At 40.7% G+C, this 15104-nt stretch overlaps 1 protein-coding gene across 8 annotated transcripts in view; it reads left to right on the plus strand.

Annotated features, from left to right (window-relative positions):
- oxr1a (oxidation resistance 1a) overlaps nucleotides 1-15104 on the plus strand; it is a 147313-nt gene that overhangs the window by 107827 nt on the left and 24382 nt on the right. For 5 of the 8 annotated variants that reach the window (XM_060861337.1, XM_060861345.1, XM_060861336.1 and 2 more), the window contains 3 exons: nucleotides 2412-2494; nucleotides 10589-10696; nucleotides 11498-11605. In XM_060861337.1, the coding sequence (XP_060717320.1) occupies nucleotides 2412-2494; nucleotides 10589-10696; nucleotides 11498-11605 (299 nt within the window). Of the gene's footprint in view, nucleotides 1-383; nucleotides 536-2411; nucleotides 2495-10588; nucleotides 10697-11497; nucleotides 11606-14022; nucleotides 14239-15104 lie in introns of those variants that run through there. The other 3 variants (XM_060861338.1, XM_060861342.1, XM_060861343.1) reach the window with 3 other exon arrangements.

Consider the following 15104-nt stretch of genomic DNA (forward strand, 5'->3'; position numbering starts at 1 on the left):
GTGTAAAAAGGCCTATTTTATAGCACATAACACGTATATGAATAGAGGTTTTATAGATTTTTAACCAAACATGCTTCAATGGCTGGCTTTCTTTCCGTATGAATGTATTTTGCAAGGTATAAAGCTTAAACATTTCAATTCAGCTGCCGGAATACTGGAAATGGATGAACTGTATTCCTGCTCATTCATATAGTCCTGTCAGCCAATCACATGGCAAGCAGCGCCACGGATAAAGTCATGCATCTACACAGCAAGACCTTCAGTTCATGTACAAATCAAACATCAGAATCAAGGACAAATGTGACTTTTATAGACTTTGGCATGGTTGTTGGTGCCAGACTATTTCAGGAACTGCTGATCTGCTGATTTGTATGCATAATGGTCTCTAGAGTTTGCACAGTGTGGTGCGAAAAAACACAAATAAAAAATACCCAGCGACAAGCAGTACTGCTGGCAGAAATGGCTGGTAGAGAGCTCAGAGAAGAGCGAGACCGGTTCTACCTGACCAAAGAAAGCGGAAAAGCGTCCCAGCTAAGTAGGTGTGAGAAAATCTGCAATAGTATGGTCATGATGGATTTGATGCTGGATGTTTGTTTGTTTGTTCTCTAATTTGACAGGAAGCTTGTGAACATTTGATGAAAGTCAGACGATTTATTTCATATATGCTAGTTGTCATTACCTAGTTTTTTGGCTTGAGAATTCATGAATAATTGGAGGTGTTGCTATGTGTGTGTGTGTGTGGGGGGGGTGTGCTTGAGTTTTATCTAACATGTGAACAAACATTCAACAGACTAAAGGATGAAATACATTATTTAGTACAATTAGTATCATTACTTTTTAGGAATACTGCTTAGTGCCAGTGCTCATTTATGATGCAGTCTGGAATTTGCTCAGATTGTGTAATGACTTGCCGCTCACAGTGAATAAATGTGAAATAAGAAATGTTTGTCTGCCAGTAGCATTTATCTGCCAGAGAGGAAAGAATCATATAAAATGTCAGAAATCACAAAATCACTGGATTTTTCACTAAAATGATGTGGAAAGACTTTTATGCACCATTTAATTCAGTTTTATTTGTATACCACTACAGGAACATGAACCTAAAGAGCTAGCCGGAGGTGACGATGGCAAGGAAAAACTCCCCGAGAAGATATTAGGAAGAAATTTTGACAGGAATCAGAATCAAATATGAACCCATCCTTATCTGAGTGACACCAGATAGTGTGATTATAAATCGTGTCACTTCTGTAACTGTGTACTACTGTATATTGTCAAAATGTGCAATTTTGTAACCAGGAGATTTATTCCAGTTTACACTGCCAATGCCTTCTGATTGCACTCTGCCCTGCATTTAGCCGTCAGTTGTATTAGTTAAAACAGCCAACCTTTTCAACCAATATAACACCTAGATGGTTGGCTAGTTTAGTAAAAATTTTCTCTAGCTTTGTTAGATAGTCATTTAGAAACATGCATCACCGCAACATTGACCAAAGCTGAATTACACTTGAATTGTATATACACAAAATGTCAAAATATCAGAGCTGTAAACGTTTCTCTATCCCTCATCTTATTCCTGAAACATTAAAAAAATATTTTTAGTAACAGTCCGGCATTTCCTACACATGGGTTTCTTAAAAATTTTACACCTTTTATAAAAACCAGTGCCACAACCTAAAAAAAAACCCCTAAAGCTGTATGTGCTCATCTTTGCTCGCACATCAGTGATCAATGCAGAGCAGACTCCCTGGTTTTGCTGTCTCCTTGACGCGCCAGAACCCCAGAAATAGCAGGGCTGGTGTATGACTCATGGTGCCTCAGCTGAGGCTCTCTTTTGTCACACGAACTCAATTGAGGAACCTGTTAGACACAGGCTGCTCATTCAGTCTAACCGAACAACCCGGGTACCTCTGATGAACCTACACACACATCTCTCCAGATGCTAGGTTCTCATTCACAGACCCTTTTAGGGGCGGAATATAATGTCCCCGGTTAGTCCGAATATGAAGACTTTGCAGCTAAAGCATACACACGTGCGTGTACGAACACGTAAATTCGTGTCCACCCTTATAAGAGGTCATTAAATGCATGAAACAGAAAAAGCTAGAAGCAGAGCAAGGTGAAGGCACCTTCTCTTGCTGTCATTGTGCCATGCTGCGAGAGAGAAAGAGAGTGAGGGAAGGAGAGAGGGAGGGGGAAGCATTAGGGAGGGAAGAAGGGAGGGAGGAAGAGCAAGAGTAGAGAGAAAAAGCGGCGAGAGAGAATCAGCTCGCAGCACAAGCTGGCTGGCAGGAACTGCTCAAACGCCACTGACGAATGAGCTGTCTAGCCGTGAGGTTCGGAAACGCGGCAGCTTGTGACAAGCTGTGAGAGGAGAATGAACATAATGCGCACCTTGCCTCGCTTGCTTTCAGATACCGGCCAGAAGAAGACACCTGACAAGAAGGATGGACGCCGTATGTCCTTCCAGCGACCCAAGGGGACCATCGAGTATTCCGTAAGTGAAATCCTTATTCTATTTTGCTGTGTTGTCTGCATGTGTTGTGTCTGGTTTCCTTTCGTCTTTCCTCATTTTGCTTTGCATCCTGATGTTGCTGTCAGCATTTGTATATATTTAATATGAAGTGTTTACATCAAAGTCACCGGCACGTGTGTGTGTGTGTGTGTGCGTGTGTGTGTGCATGCTGCATTTCTCTTTGGACGCATCCCGATCAGAAAGTCAGTAACGTCGGATGTCCCGTGTCGGCTTACTCTGTGTGTGTGTGTGTGTGTGTGTGTGTGTGTGTGTGTGTGTGTGTGCGTGCAGGAAGATGGAGCTGGATGTAAACAACATGGGTTATGGGAAGAGAAACAGCTGTGTGTGTGTGTTTGTGTTTGTATAGCTGTTTATAGTTTTTCTATCCGTATGCATTATAGTGAAAAAGCTCTTGTTCCTGCTGGTCATTACCATGCATACCAGCAGTGTTCACAAATGACCTTCCATGCACATTAGCATTTTTGCTTGATTTAGCGCCTGTGTGACGTGAAAGAGCATGAGACATGTATACACAACGAGAGAGGGAGGGAGAGACGAAAGGGAGACAGGAAGGAGGGGTGATGAAGAGAAGGGGGGACAAATGATGAGGGGGAAAAAAGAGAAGCGGGGAAAGGGACTCAGCCAGATAGAGACAAGAAGCGGGAAGTGAGCAATCATTTGGGTTTACTCTACCACACATGTTCTTGAAATGACCCTCAGATTTCCAGCTGCAGACTGCCTTCTGCAACAAGCCTTACATAGGCAGGGGCATAGACAACCAGCCAGTTCTCCTGCCGCTGATGATCAGTGCTGTCCACTGGGGAGTTGTAACCGAGCCCAGTGGATTGGCACCTGACCCTGTTGATAACTGGCACCAAGCAGAACCCGAGTCGGCCATCTGTGCCACGCTGTGGGGTTGTCATTGGTTATAACTGCAGCCTGCCATCCTGGTCCTCCTGAGCCTTTCCTGTGACGCTCAGCAGCCTCGGGCATCACTCCAGCATTCACAACCCTCCATTTCCCCACTTTCTCTTCCTTCACATCCGTCTTAGTCGCCCAAGAATGAGTGACAGGGCCGATTGTTTTCCACAGCATAGTGTTCAAAGGGTGCAAAGGAGGGATTTGTCACAGTTTGAGGAGGAAAGGGGCAGGGAGAGACGCAGACATGGGTTTATCTGGCTGATTTCTGTTTACATGCATACAACAGGGTGAGTTTCTCACTGTCTTCTGTCTCTACCAGTTACCCTGTGCTTCAACTTCCACTAATTGGGACTTGGATGTAGGAAATGAGGGCTGAAGATGACAAGACATGTTGATGGTTCTACGCATGTAGGTCTGCTCAGGGACCTCACAGAGATTTTAAACTGGTCTGAATGTTGACATTAGCTAGTTCTCTGAACGTCTCTTGTGGATTGAGCAATTCTAGGCCAGACCTTATCTCTTCATAACCACCATTGTTGATACGTTTCTCCACTTGGTAAAAGAGGCACGCCTTTGTGTCTTTATCGAGAAGCAATGTTTGTCGAAAAGAAAATGGCTAGAGAAGGGGAGGAAACGAAATGTCACCAAGAAAGCAACCAGTTAAGCAAGGTCCAGGTTTTGGTTCAGTCGTTTAAAATGACGTTTGGACCGGAGGAAATGGAGTGAAAGTTTTTTTATGTCTTCCTTGTTGATTTATCTGGAAATGTTATTCTCTATTCTTATACATAGATCAGAGAGACAGATTTCAGTGCTCAGTATATCCTGTTCTCTTACTATTTATAGACTGCATGAGTTCAAATAGAAAATAAGCAAACCAAGCTTTCAGCAACAACATAGCTGCAGTCCAGCTTGCACAATTTTTATATTGTATTAAACCCTTGTGACTTAGACAACTCAGCTATACATTCAGCCATATTGGCTAGTTCATTGCAGATTCTCCAGAGCACCGCTGATTGCTCGCTGGCATGCTGATGCTTCAGTAAATGCAGGACGGCTACTCAAGCCGAATGTGTCTCAGGAGAATATTGTCATGTCTCAGCTGCCGTTTCAAGAGCTACTGAGCACTTTTTAGACTAGCCATTAACACAGCCGGCCTTCTGCAATAACGATACTGAGACCGGCCATCTTACACAGTATATTGCTAAAAAGTGCTTGTTGTTTATTTTCATTTTTTCTCTCAATAAAACATTGAAAAACAAAGAGGATATTTTAGTGACCTTGTGCAACCTGCAAGTCAGCAAACAAAGAAAATGTCATTGCTGTCCTTGGAGTAGCTCCAGTGGTGTTCTTGCATGGTTACAGTTTGAAATCTGCTTGGTTGTCCATTTAAAGGTGCTGTGCACGATGTTTGAAAGCCAATGTTGAAATTTGAAATCACCTAAACAAACACGCCCCTAACCCAAATGGGTGTCACCCCTGTTTTGATAGCTCCGCCCCACACATACATACGTAACCCAGGCAACTATTATGGCGGAACCTGCTGGGGCAGCTGGCCGAGGGGATATTTTTATCAATAAATGAACTTAATGAGTAATACTATGGTAATACAGGTCAAATGTGTTTTTGCAGTACTGTGTGTTGACATTCAACACCTAGAACTTGAGGCAGAGGTAACTGCAGAGGTATCTGCCACGTCAATGTTTCAATCGCTTCCGGGCTAATGTCAGACATGCGCACTGAACACCCTCTCCACCACATATTGGGAAGACACGCCCCTTTCTGCTAATTGGCTACACGTTTGTTTTGTTAATCGGCCTGACTCAGTTTTCTGAAGCATTTTTGAAACATCGTGCACCCCACCTTTAATGAATTAATCCCAGATTACTAATTATTAACAGGTGTAAAGAAAACAGCTATGAGACAAAATGACATAAAGCTTTCTGTTTACAAGCCAAGTTCAAGGTCAACATCTCTCAACGGTTTCTCTATATGCTGTTGAGTTTTAACGTTTTGGTCAGCAGAGTGTTGCCCAAACTTTTTTCTGCTTCTGGATTCTCAACCTACACAAGCATTGTTCTCAGAGGACGGCAGAGAAGAGAGCAGTCTTATCTCTAGCCCCAGCTCTCTTGTTTTGTTTTGTTTTGTTTTGTTTGTCTTTTTTTTTGCTATCGTATGACTGATGGCAGATGGGAGGCAGAGAGAGTTATACTATTCTTATTCTTATATCTTTTTTCCCCAGTGTTGTCTGAAGGACAGAATGTCACGTCCTGACATGACCACAAAGCTAAAATTAGGCCTGTAAACGATCAGCGACACAGTTTGGCACCGCATTCCACAAGGCTATAGCGATGACAGTGTCACTATGGCAACTGTCATGCCGAAACCGCGAGTCCAGGATCGGAGACCAGGAGCCGTTCGAGAACTCCTCCTCTAATTTTACATTCTGCTTGATTACACCATTCACTGTAATATTATTTCCATTACGATGACACTCTTCCTCCTGCAGTTTCGTGATTAGGGATTGTCCCTTCACCTTTCTTTCCTTGTTGAAAATTTGTAGTAGTGCTCCTCAGGATTGGGTTTGTCTGTGAATGTGCACATGCAAAGAGCTTGGTTTTCTGTTTTCTATTTATTCATGACCCCCTCACAAGCCTCCTGTGCTTGAGCACTTTGAATGGAGAGTGCCATTTTCTTTGTTTTATTTATCCTACATCCAGACCTTGAAACTTAAATATGAAACTTCTCATTATCGACACAAAGATAACAGATTATGGACACGTCTAAGTACTCGCTACCATGACAACAAGAAGCACATGTGTCCAGTCAGCTTCTTTAATCGTGCTTCTTGTTTTAAGTCAAGTCCATCACAACAAAATATCATCCACGTGTGTGTCCCGAGCTGACAGTGAAAAGACGGGTTTGTGAGCGATGTAAATTTGCTCAGCATTTCATATTTTTCTAGCAGTTTTAAAAAGACATATCTCTCTCATACACACACTCTCACAGATAAAATCCATTTACTCACCTTCGTCTTATCAACTAATGTTAATAGCTACTGTCTAGAAAACCTGCACAAAAGCTTAGATTTTTCATGACCCTTACATTGAGGTTAGCTTTGCGATTAGTATGTGCCTCAAGATGATGAATACGGGACCCCTGTGTTTCATTGTATTAAAAGGACATCATTGGTTCCAAATTAGTCCAATCGGCTGCAGTATCACTGGGTACGACACAGGTCAGAATATTTTAAATTAATGTGACCCCTGCTTTTGAGATTTACAGTACTCAACGCTTGCTACGCTTTACAGTATGGGTCAGTTTGGTGAACAGTGAGAAATGGACTTACTCTATCTACACCAGTTTAATTCTAAAGCAATGGCGTTCCCATTCCAGCAGCTGAAATATCATAACTCCACTATCTAACAAGAAAAAGATGTTAGTGGCTGCTGAGGGGATTGCGCGGCGGGTTTGGTATTTAGTCGCACGGAAAGTGGCTAGAAGCTAAAAATATATAGGCCATGATAGAGGTGCTCACAAAAGGCACTCAGGGAATCAATGATCGGTGCCAGGCTGAGAGGATGAAAGAAAGCCTCCATCGAAATGGCGTTAGGAATATTGACTTCTATCTGGCAGGAGGTGCCAAATTATGTTTTTATTTGTTTGTTTGTTTGTTTGTTTGTTTGTTTGTTTGTTTGTTTGTTTGTTTTAGAAACTCTAAAAAAAAATTAGGCTGTTCAGACATAAATATAAAAAAAAAAACACACACACCAATAATCAGATTTATAGAACAAGAAAGCATGGAAATTATTAAAATGTAGAACGTTCTTAGTAAACATTAATAAAACACCAGATAGTTATTGTAGTATAAACACAAAATCATACACATTTATTTCATTCTCAATCAAGATTCAATATAAATATTTCTTTTTCCATAACAATAATAAACAAACAAGAAGACTCCAATATGAAAGTTTTGTTTGTTTGTGCAAAGTGCATTCCTGTAAATAAAACATAAATCCCAAACTGTTAAAAATGTAAATAAGCACTAAGTAACATATCAGCCCTTTAATGAGGCAAATTAAAATTAATAACTACTTTTTTACATGAAGAGCATTTTTAAGGACAGCTTACCGGTTAAATTAGCGCTAAGTGCTAAATTACATATTAATTTTTCTACTTGACCTAATGGATGAGCATGATCGGCTAGCATCTGAACCCAAACTGAAATTAGACAAGCAGGAATATCATGAGCCTCATACTCACAATGCCTTAGCAAATCTTGTTGGGAGAAACCTTGTTGTCCGGTGCTTATCTGGAGCGCATTGTTCTTTTCTTTGTTTGTACATTGATTTTAACAGCAAATCATCCCAGCCCTGATCCGAAGCACCTTTGCTGTGGATCGCCAGCATTGAGATATTATTATGTGGTGATATTTTATCTGTCAACAAGTCAGCATGATTTTTATGTTACATGCTTAGTACAGTAGGTTTATTGGCAGATTAGCAAAGCAAGCTAAATGCGCTCGGTACATAAACTCACCGACGGCACTAGCAGTGTCCGCTACTTCCTTCCAAGTATAATTTTTTTTAATCCAGTTGTTTGGATTTGTTCTGCCATGTCATACCTAATTTGCATAAGTATCCCAAATACACGATAAGACATCATAGTTCTATATGTTTTCATAGCCTGTTTATTTTGTAATGAAAGCAGGAAAGGATGCATAATAGTACCATAATCATAATGCCAGGTCCCAGGATTTCAGCTCTTTACACGTTAACGGTTTAGAGTAAGACACGGCATCCCGTTTGTTGTCATTTCCCTCAGCGGCACGATTTTAAAGGTCAAATCGCCTTCGACTTTGCTATATTTAAACAAAATTGATCCAATTGTCTTTCCTTTTAAAGCCCGGAGGTGTTCCCCAAATAGGTGTCTGATTGGTTTCCACTGAACGCCCTTCAGCGAGTCGGGTGAGTGTGATGTGATGTCGGTGTATTGATGTCATCCAGGGGGCTGGTAAAGATGCAATGCAGTACAGTAAAGTGGGTCAATAAGCATGTCAGGGGCAAACAACTATAGAAGAGAGACTATTGGTGCAGCTTTTACTGCCAATATGACTGGTGATAAATGGTCTTTGTTGGTGATTGTTATCTCCACTGGGACTCCAACACCCTTTCCTTAAAGGGGAATTTCACATATTCTTTGTTTAGATTTGTTCATTACTGGGACCTGACTAACCTACACATTAACTTCCAAAGACAGCAGGATAGATAACAAAGAATGTGTGTGTGTTACACGGTCTAGACCTATAAACTTAGCCTGAACACTCCTTACCCAAGATTTATTTAAGGTTTTATTCGATGACATGAAAGCAAACCTCCTTTTTCAGTCAGGCCAGAGATTGGTTGCAATATGCATCAACTGATTTCCCCGCATTCCACCTTGCCTGATAAAAAATAGTACATCTTAAAATGAATAAAAAACACAGAGCGTAAAAAGGGTCTCTTAAGAAGCAGCGGAGATTCTCATTAATTATACGAACAGGTGTATGTGCTGAGGAACAGATGGAGAATCTGAGCATTTAAATGCTGCCTGTTTCTGTTCCATAGAAGAGAGCTGACAATTCTCATAAACATTTTCCTGAGCCTTTCTAAGAGATGGGCATAAGTGACTTTATGCAAGTTCATATCAAGTGTCTGATCTTTAGTCATGAACTGCAGCCAACACTCAAGCCTTTAGCAGTATTTAAACTGCACTATAATTCACTTTAATCCATCACACTGGAGGTTTTGTAGCAGAAATATAACACCGAACTCTTATTCGAAGCACGGACGTTACAGCGGTGTTTTGGTGAAGTCAAAGACCTCGTAAACAGCCTGTTTGTAACAGGAAGTGAGTGTTTTTGAAGATGTTAGTGATTGTGGTAACGTTAACATTATAATCATTCATTACAGTATTGCACACGAAACTGACAGACAAAGCCGTATTTATTTAGCTGTTCCAATCGGTAGGTTTTTGTTCTTTATTAGTTTACGTTCACAGTTATGTTGTTTTTATCCAGGCTGAAAATTCACTGGTCTTCTGTTTATCGTCCCAGTCAAATCATTAGTCAGTGGAGTTCAATTGCAAGTCGAGTCCTAACTCAGTCAATTCAAGTGCTTTCTCTAACTCACGCCTATGTCTCGGGTCATTCCACTTCCCTTTTCAAGGTTAACCACTGCTAGTACTACAGATGTTCGTTTTCTTCTTTGTGGCACAGGACAGTTCTGTTTTTTTGTTTTGTTTTGTTTTTTGTTTTGTTTTTCCGGAATGAGTGATGTGACCCCCCCTTTTTTTATTTTTATTTTTATTAAACGGCGATGACTGACGTACCCTCTCTCGTTTTATTTTTCTGAGTCATTTTCATGCTCTCCTTTCCTCACCATCTCAGTTTAGAGCCTCTTGAGATACTAGTCATTAGGACGTGTTGTGCGAAAGACAAACATTTTGTCACGGATAATGATTATTCATTTCTGTCTAGGGTCGTAATGATACCCAAATGTTGGCTTCGATACAAATACAGGTGTTGTAGTGCGACAGTCCATGTCGATACAGAACAGTTAGAGCCGTTACATTCGTATCCCAATACTTTATAGCCTCAAAATGGCTAAACATAGTGGCATCAAATGATGAGTAAAGGTGCGTAGAGATATTATCATCACGCGCGCTGTGCATGTACCATTAAACTGCATTTAATTACCACATTACACTGTGTGTTTAGTGTCTAGCTCTGTTCAGAAGACCATTGTGTTATGACACAAGTTCAAAACGGAGCTGCTTAAAAATAGATAAATGATTAACAATGACGCGTCACCGGTTTATTACTCACCACACAGGAAACGTTATTCATCATATGTCTGAATTAAGATCTTAATTAATGTTTAGTCACATAACCTACTTTTAGTTTGTACAGCTATGTTCCCGTCTATTCTCACCACTCATTGTTCTGAACCTTTGAAATGTGCCGGTACGTCTCAGGAAACACACCTGAGCTGATTTAACAAATTGTATTCTGATTGATGTTTCCTTTATCTTTGGTTTGTTTTTGTTTGTTTTTGTTTGTTTATTCACGCTTCCACTGTTTTGTTTTGTTTTTTGTTTGTGTTGCGTCTGATCCAGGTGGAATCGCGGGACACTCTGAACAGCATAGCACTGAAGTTTGACACCACCCCCAATGAGCTGGTTCAGCTCAACAAGCTGTTCTCCAGAGCCGTCGTCCCCGGACAGGTGTGCTCCTTTCTTTTCATCTGTACCATCTACACCTCACCCTACAGCACTCTATTTTCCACATCACTTACACCACCACTTTTATTCTCGTCCTACTTTACTACACTCAATATCCCCACGTTTTCTCACCGAGATTTCTGACAAGCCTCAGCCTGTTTCTAAGCAGTTATACTATCCACAAATGTCCACGCTTCAGCCATCTGCTTTTTGCAGCAAGGCCATTACTCGTACTTGAGCACAGAGTGCAAACAGCGAGGCTATGCAGAAAGCAAATAAACATGTTATAAACACCTTGCTATTTTCCCAAACACACGTGTCGCAATCGGTTTGAGATTGTGGGAGCTGCTGAAGATCACATTTGTTAGAAATCAATTTTCACTATTTTTCAGTGAAATCCTCATAGATCTTCATGCTGAACATATACATATACTTACAGACCGCAATTTAAGAACATAGATGATGACTATTGCATTCACCTTGCTCCTTTTTTTTGTAGTGTACGTTTTTTGCTTCTCATTAATACTTACATCTAGATTGTATTAATCAAACCGAGACATCGCAGGTAAATTGTGGCTATGAAAAAGTTTATTCCCGTATGTTCATGCATTAATTCTACTAGACTTGTTTAAGTTAAATGCATTATTTAGCTATATTAGTAATTTTGGTTCAAGTAGTGCTTCAGTAAAAGATACTAATGTAAGTAAGTAATGGCTTTGTTTTTATTTTGAGCCTCCGTGTTCTTAAAGCCTGCCATGTGTGTAGTGTTAAGTTGTGTTGTGGTGGTGTTGTGTTCTTTCATAGGCTCTGTATGTTCCTGATCCTGAGTATGTGTCAAGTGCTGGCAGTTCCCCATCTCTCAGCCCCATCAGCCCCCTGTCTCCTACTTCCTCCGAGGCCGAACTAGAAAAGGTGACGTACACGAGTCTCCATCTACTTTCAGGGGCTTTTTATTCCAACACGGTCGAAGAGAAGATAAACACATTGCATATCAGTCTTTTGCAGACTGTTAAGCCCAAATTCTACCCTTTTAACGTAAGGCTTATTCATGCGTACGATTTTGTTTCAGCTGTGCTTTTCCACTGAGGCGCCTTCGGATCTTCATTTTAGCCTTTAACTATTGTTTAATTCAATCGCGGTGAATACACATGACTCAGTCGAGGGAAACATGAGCAGACAGCATGAAGCACTCGCATACTCCCATCAATGCGATGACTTAGCATTGTGCTTTGTTTCCACACGACGATTTCGAGCTGCAGAATGCTACACGCGCAAGATAGCTTTCTCTCATGCTGCCGAGGTTACTAAGCATGAACTCTTCTTGGTTTTGCAGATTGTGTGCCTAGCTCTCGGTTCGTTTTCCCCCACTAACCTACGTATATATATCACAATTCATCTGGAAGATATATAAATAAACATGTCCGTTTTTATTACAGTTTTGTTACGGAGCATAGACTCGATTTCAGTACAGCATGTAATGCAAAACCTTTCGTTTTATACACTGCATGAAATATTATATATTCATATATGTGTGTGTGTGTGTGTGTGCGTGTGTGTGCGTGTGTGTGTCTTCTGTTCTTTTCACTCTTGCCAGTCTGTTTGCCTTCTTTAAGACTCCCTTTTTCTTTCTCCATATACAATACATATTTTTTAGGTGATTAGAGAACAGACCTGTTCTCAGTGCCAGTAGCTGTGTCTAAAGACCATTTATGTCTTTCACTGCACCTGATATAGATCTCGTTTCCTTCAGCCTTTAAAAATCTTTTAATTAAAAAGTTATTATTGTCGACTTGCTCAGTCTCGGCACTTATATATTACTTGGGAGTATTTATTATCAGTGTGCTCATACGTAATGAAGCACTGCAGTGAATTGCTGCCACAGGGTTTAGTTTGTACGAGCGGCGCTGTAATATTCGTTCGGTAGTTAACACTTAAGAGAACCAGAAACGAAATGGCAGTGGACGAGGAGCTGTGTTTATTCACTTTGCAAGGCAAGAGTTAAACGTTTGCATGCTAGTGTGTCCTTCTGGCACACACATGTTGACAAAAGTGGCGAAACGTATCATCAGATTTCTCCTGAAATTAATCAGTAACCTTATTCAAGCACACACTGACCTTGGAGACCAGAACAGGATTGCAGCTGTGTTTCTGTTATAGGAGATTTTGTGAATACCGATTATTCTGATACACAATTCAGAATTAATAGAAGTATTCTAAAGAGTTACGATTTACAGACATAAATAGGAGACACAATCTTCTGGTTTTGCTTGTTTGTTTTTTGAAAGCTTGCCTGAAAGGTTCAAAAGGCATCCGGATGAGACTAGAGGTGTGTACCATGACTGGGATTCTGCAACACACACACCAAAGATTTGCATGAGTTGAGGAACTGAAGTTTGTTTTTGATGTTTTTACTTGCGAGAACATTCAGAAAACATTTAGTCGAGGCTGATTACAAACTGGAGCGATGTAGCTGAGAAACTTTCACAGCCAGTGTTCACACACCGTGCTGACCGACGTTGCTGGCGTTTCTACCTCTGTTAGGGTTCATGCTCAAAAAAGAAAGAAAGACATCTCTTCCGTTTTAGGCCACACCCACAACAGGCTTAAATATGAATATTAGATACAGATCACTAAAAAGCATTATTTAATCGTGTCCAGTCTAGTGTTTAGAAAAATTCTGCTTTTTTTTCTAATAAAACATTAGTCAGCTTTAACATGTGTACTGAAAGGAAAAGGATGCGGTGAAAGAGGAGGGTGAGACCGCAGTCTCTTTGTTAGGAGGAGCTTCTGCTTCTTATTAAATTGTGCTCTCAATGACGCATGCTACAATTCTACAGTGCTACAATTCTTTTCAAAATCGTTCTTCTCTGCAACGTTGCCACCTTTTTTCGAAATTATTTTACTTAACGCACCGAAAGAAGGAAAAACGAGTCGATAGATTTTAACGTCGTTTCAGCGAATAACGACGATGGAGTCGATCTGTACTGTTGATACCAGCAATATTTCATAGAAGCGTCTTGTGTTTTAATTGATCATAATATTGATATCACGCAGCCATTAAGCTGCACAGAGACATAGATTTGAAGGGAAATGATCTGTGGGACAACTGATCACCTTTCTGATTCCAAAAGTTGGTTAGAGACATATAATCCAACAGCGCTGATGTAACTGACAGAACTCCTCACGCTTTATAGAATTTTCCTTCAGGAGCTTTTTTCTTTTGTTTTTTTTTCTCTCTCTGTGATCCGGTTAGCAAATCAAGCGCACCTCTTCCTGCGGCACAACCTCACACTTCCTGGCTTGTGCTAAATTTAGCCTTCCGGTGTAGAGAGAGAAAGAGAGAGAGAAGGGGAGAGATAGAGAGAGAAGGAGACATGCGTGACAGTATGAGAGAGAAAAAGGCATACGGAGAGAGGAGAAGGAGATGCGTGCGTATGCGAGATAGGCGTGCGTGCATGTGTGTGTGACAGAGATAGCAAGGCAGAAGACGAGGCAACGTTCGACACAAGACAGAGAAGCAAGGGTGAAGGTGAGAGGAGAGGAAGGTCAGTGTTAATTACCAGCGTGTGTCTGGTGTTGGCGAACAGCCTTTCGTTGTGTTGCAGCTTTGGCACATGGCCTAGAGTCTTGTGCTTTCACTAGGTTAAACTCTCACTCAGTTCTCAAGGGCGGTCAAAAGGCAAACACGGCATTGCATCACAAAGCCGGACTAATTAGATATTTAACATTTAGTTTTTGGGCTGTACAGGACCCACCAGGGTCCACCACTTATATTATAATACATTCTTTACATAGAATTGGAAATGAAATCTATTCTCATAAGTTACAAAATTCAATTCAAGTTTATTTGTATAGCGCTTTTTACAATGGACATTGTCTGAAAGCAGCTTTAAAGAACATAAACATAGAGCAGAAGGTAAACATAAGGAGAAGTATAAAGAATTAATATAATAAAAATTCAAGATGTATAGTTCACTGTATGTATGTATGTATGTATGTATGTATGTATATGTGTTTATCCCCAATGAGCAAGTCTGAGGTGAAATTAAAAAACTAAAATATGTCGTTCGGTGCATTGAACATCTCAGTTGCAATCACAAATTTAATGCTGTTGTAAACGTCTAGTCTACATCATCATTATATTCTGTCCCGTGTACTGAAGCATTTATTCATTTTCTCATCAGGATGATCCTGCCTTTATTCACAGGCCATGAGAGGTGACTGGACATTTTGACAAGGATGAAAATATCTTTCTTATGGCTATCATAGTCACTAGAACATGTGAGCCATCCACATTCACGGTGTGTCACAGCTCATAGTAACGCCCTATGAGAAGTGCCGTCTGTCCTGTTCCACATACACGAGCTCACACAGGTCCACGTTCATCTAGTGTTGCTGTGATGGACAGGGA

Source organism: Tachysurus vachellii, chromosome 25 (genome assembly GCF_030014155.1).
Source record: "Tachysurus vachellii isolate PV-2020 chromosome 25, HZAU_Pvac_v1, whole genome shotgun sequence".
Taxonomy (NCBI): Eukaryota; Metazoa; Chordata; class Actinopteri; order Siluriformes; family Bagridae; genus Tachysurus; species Tachysurus vachellii.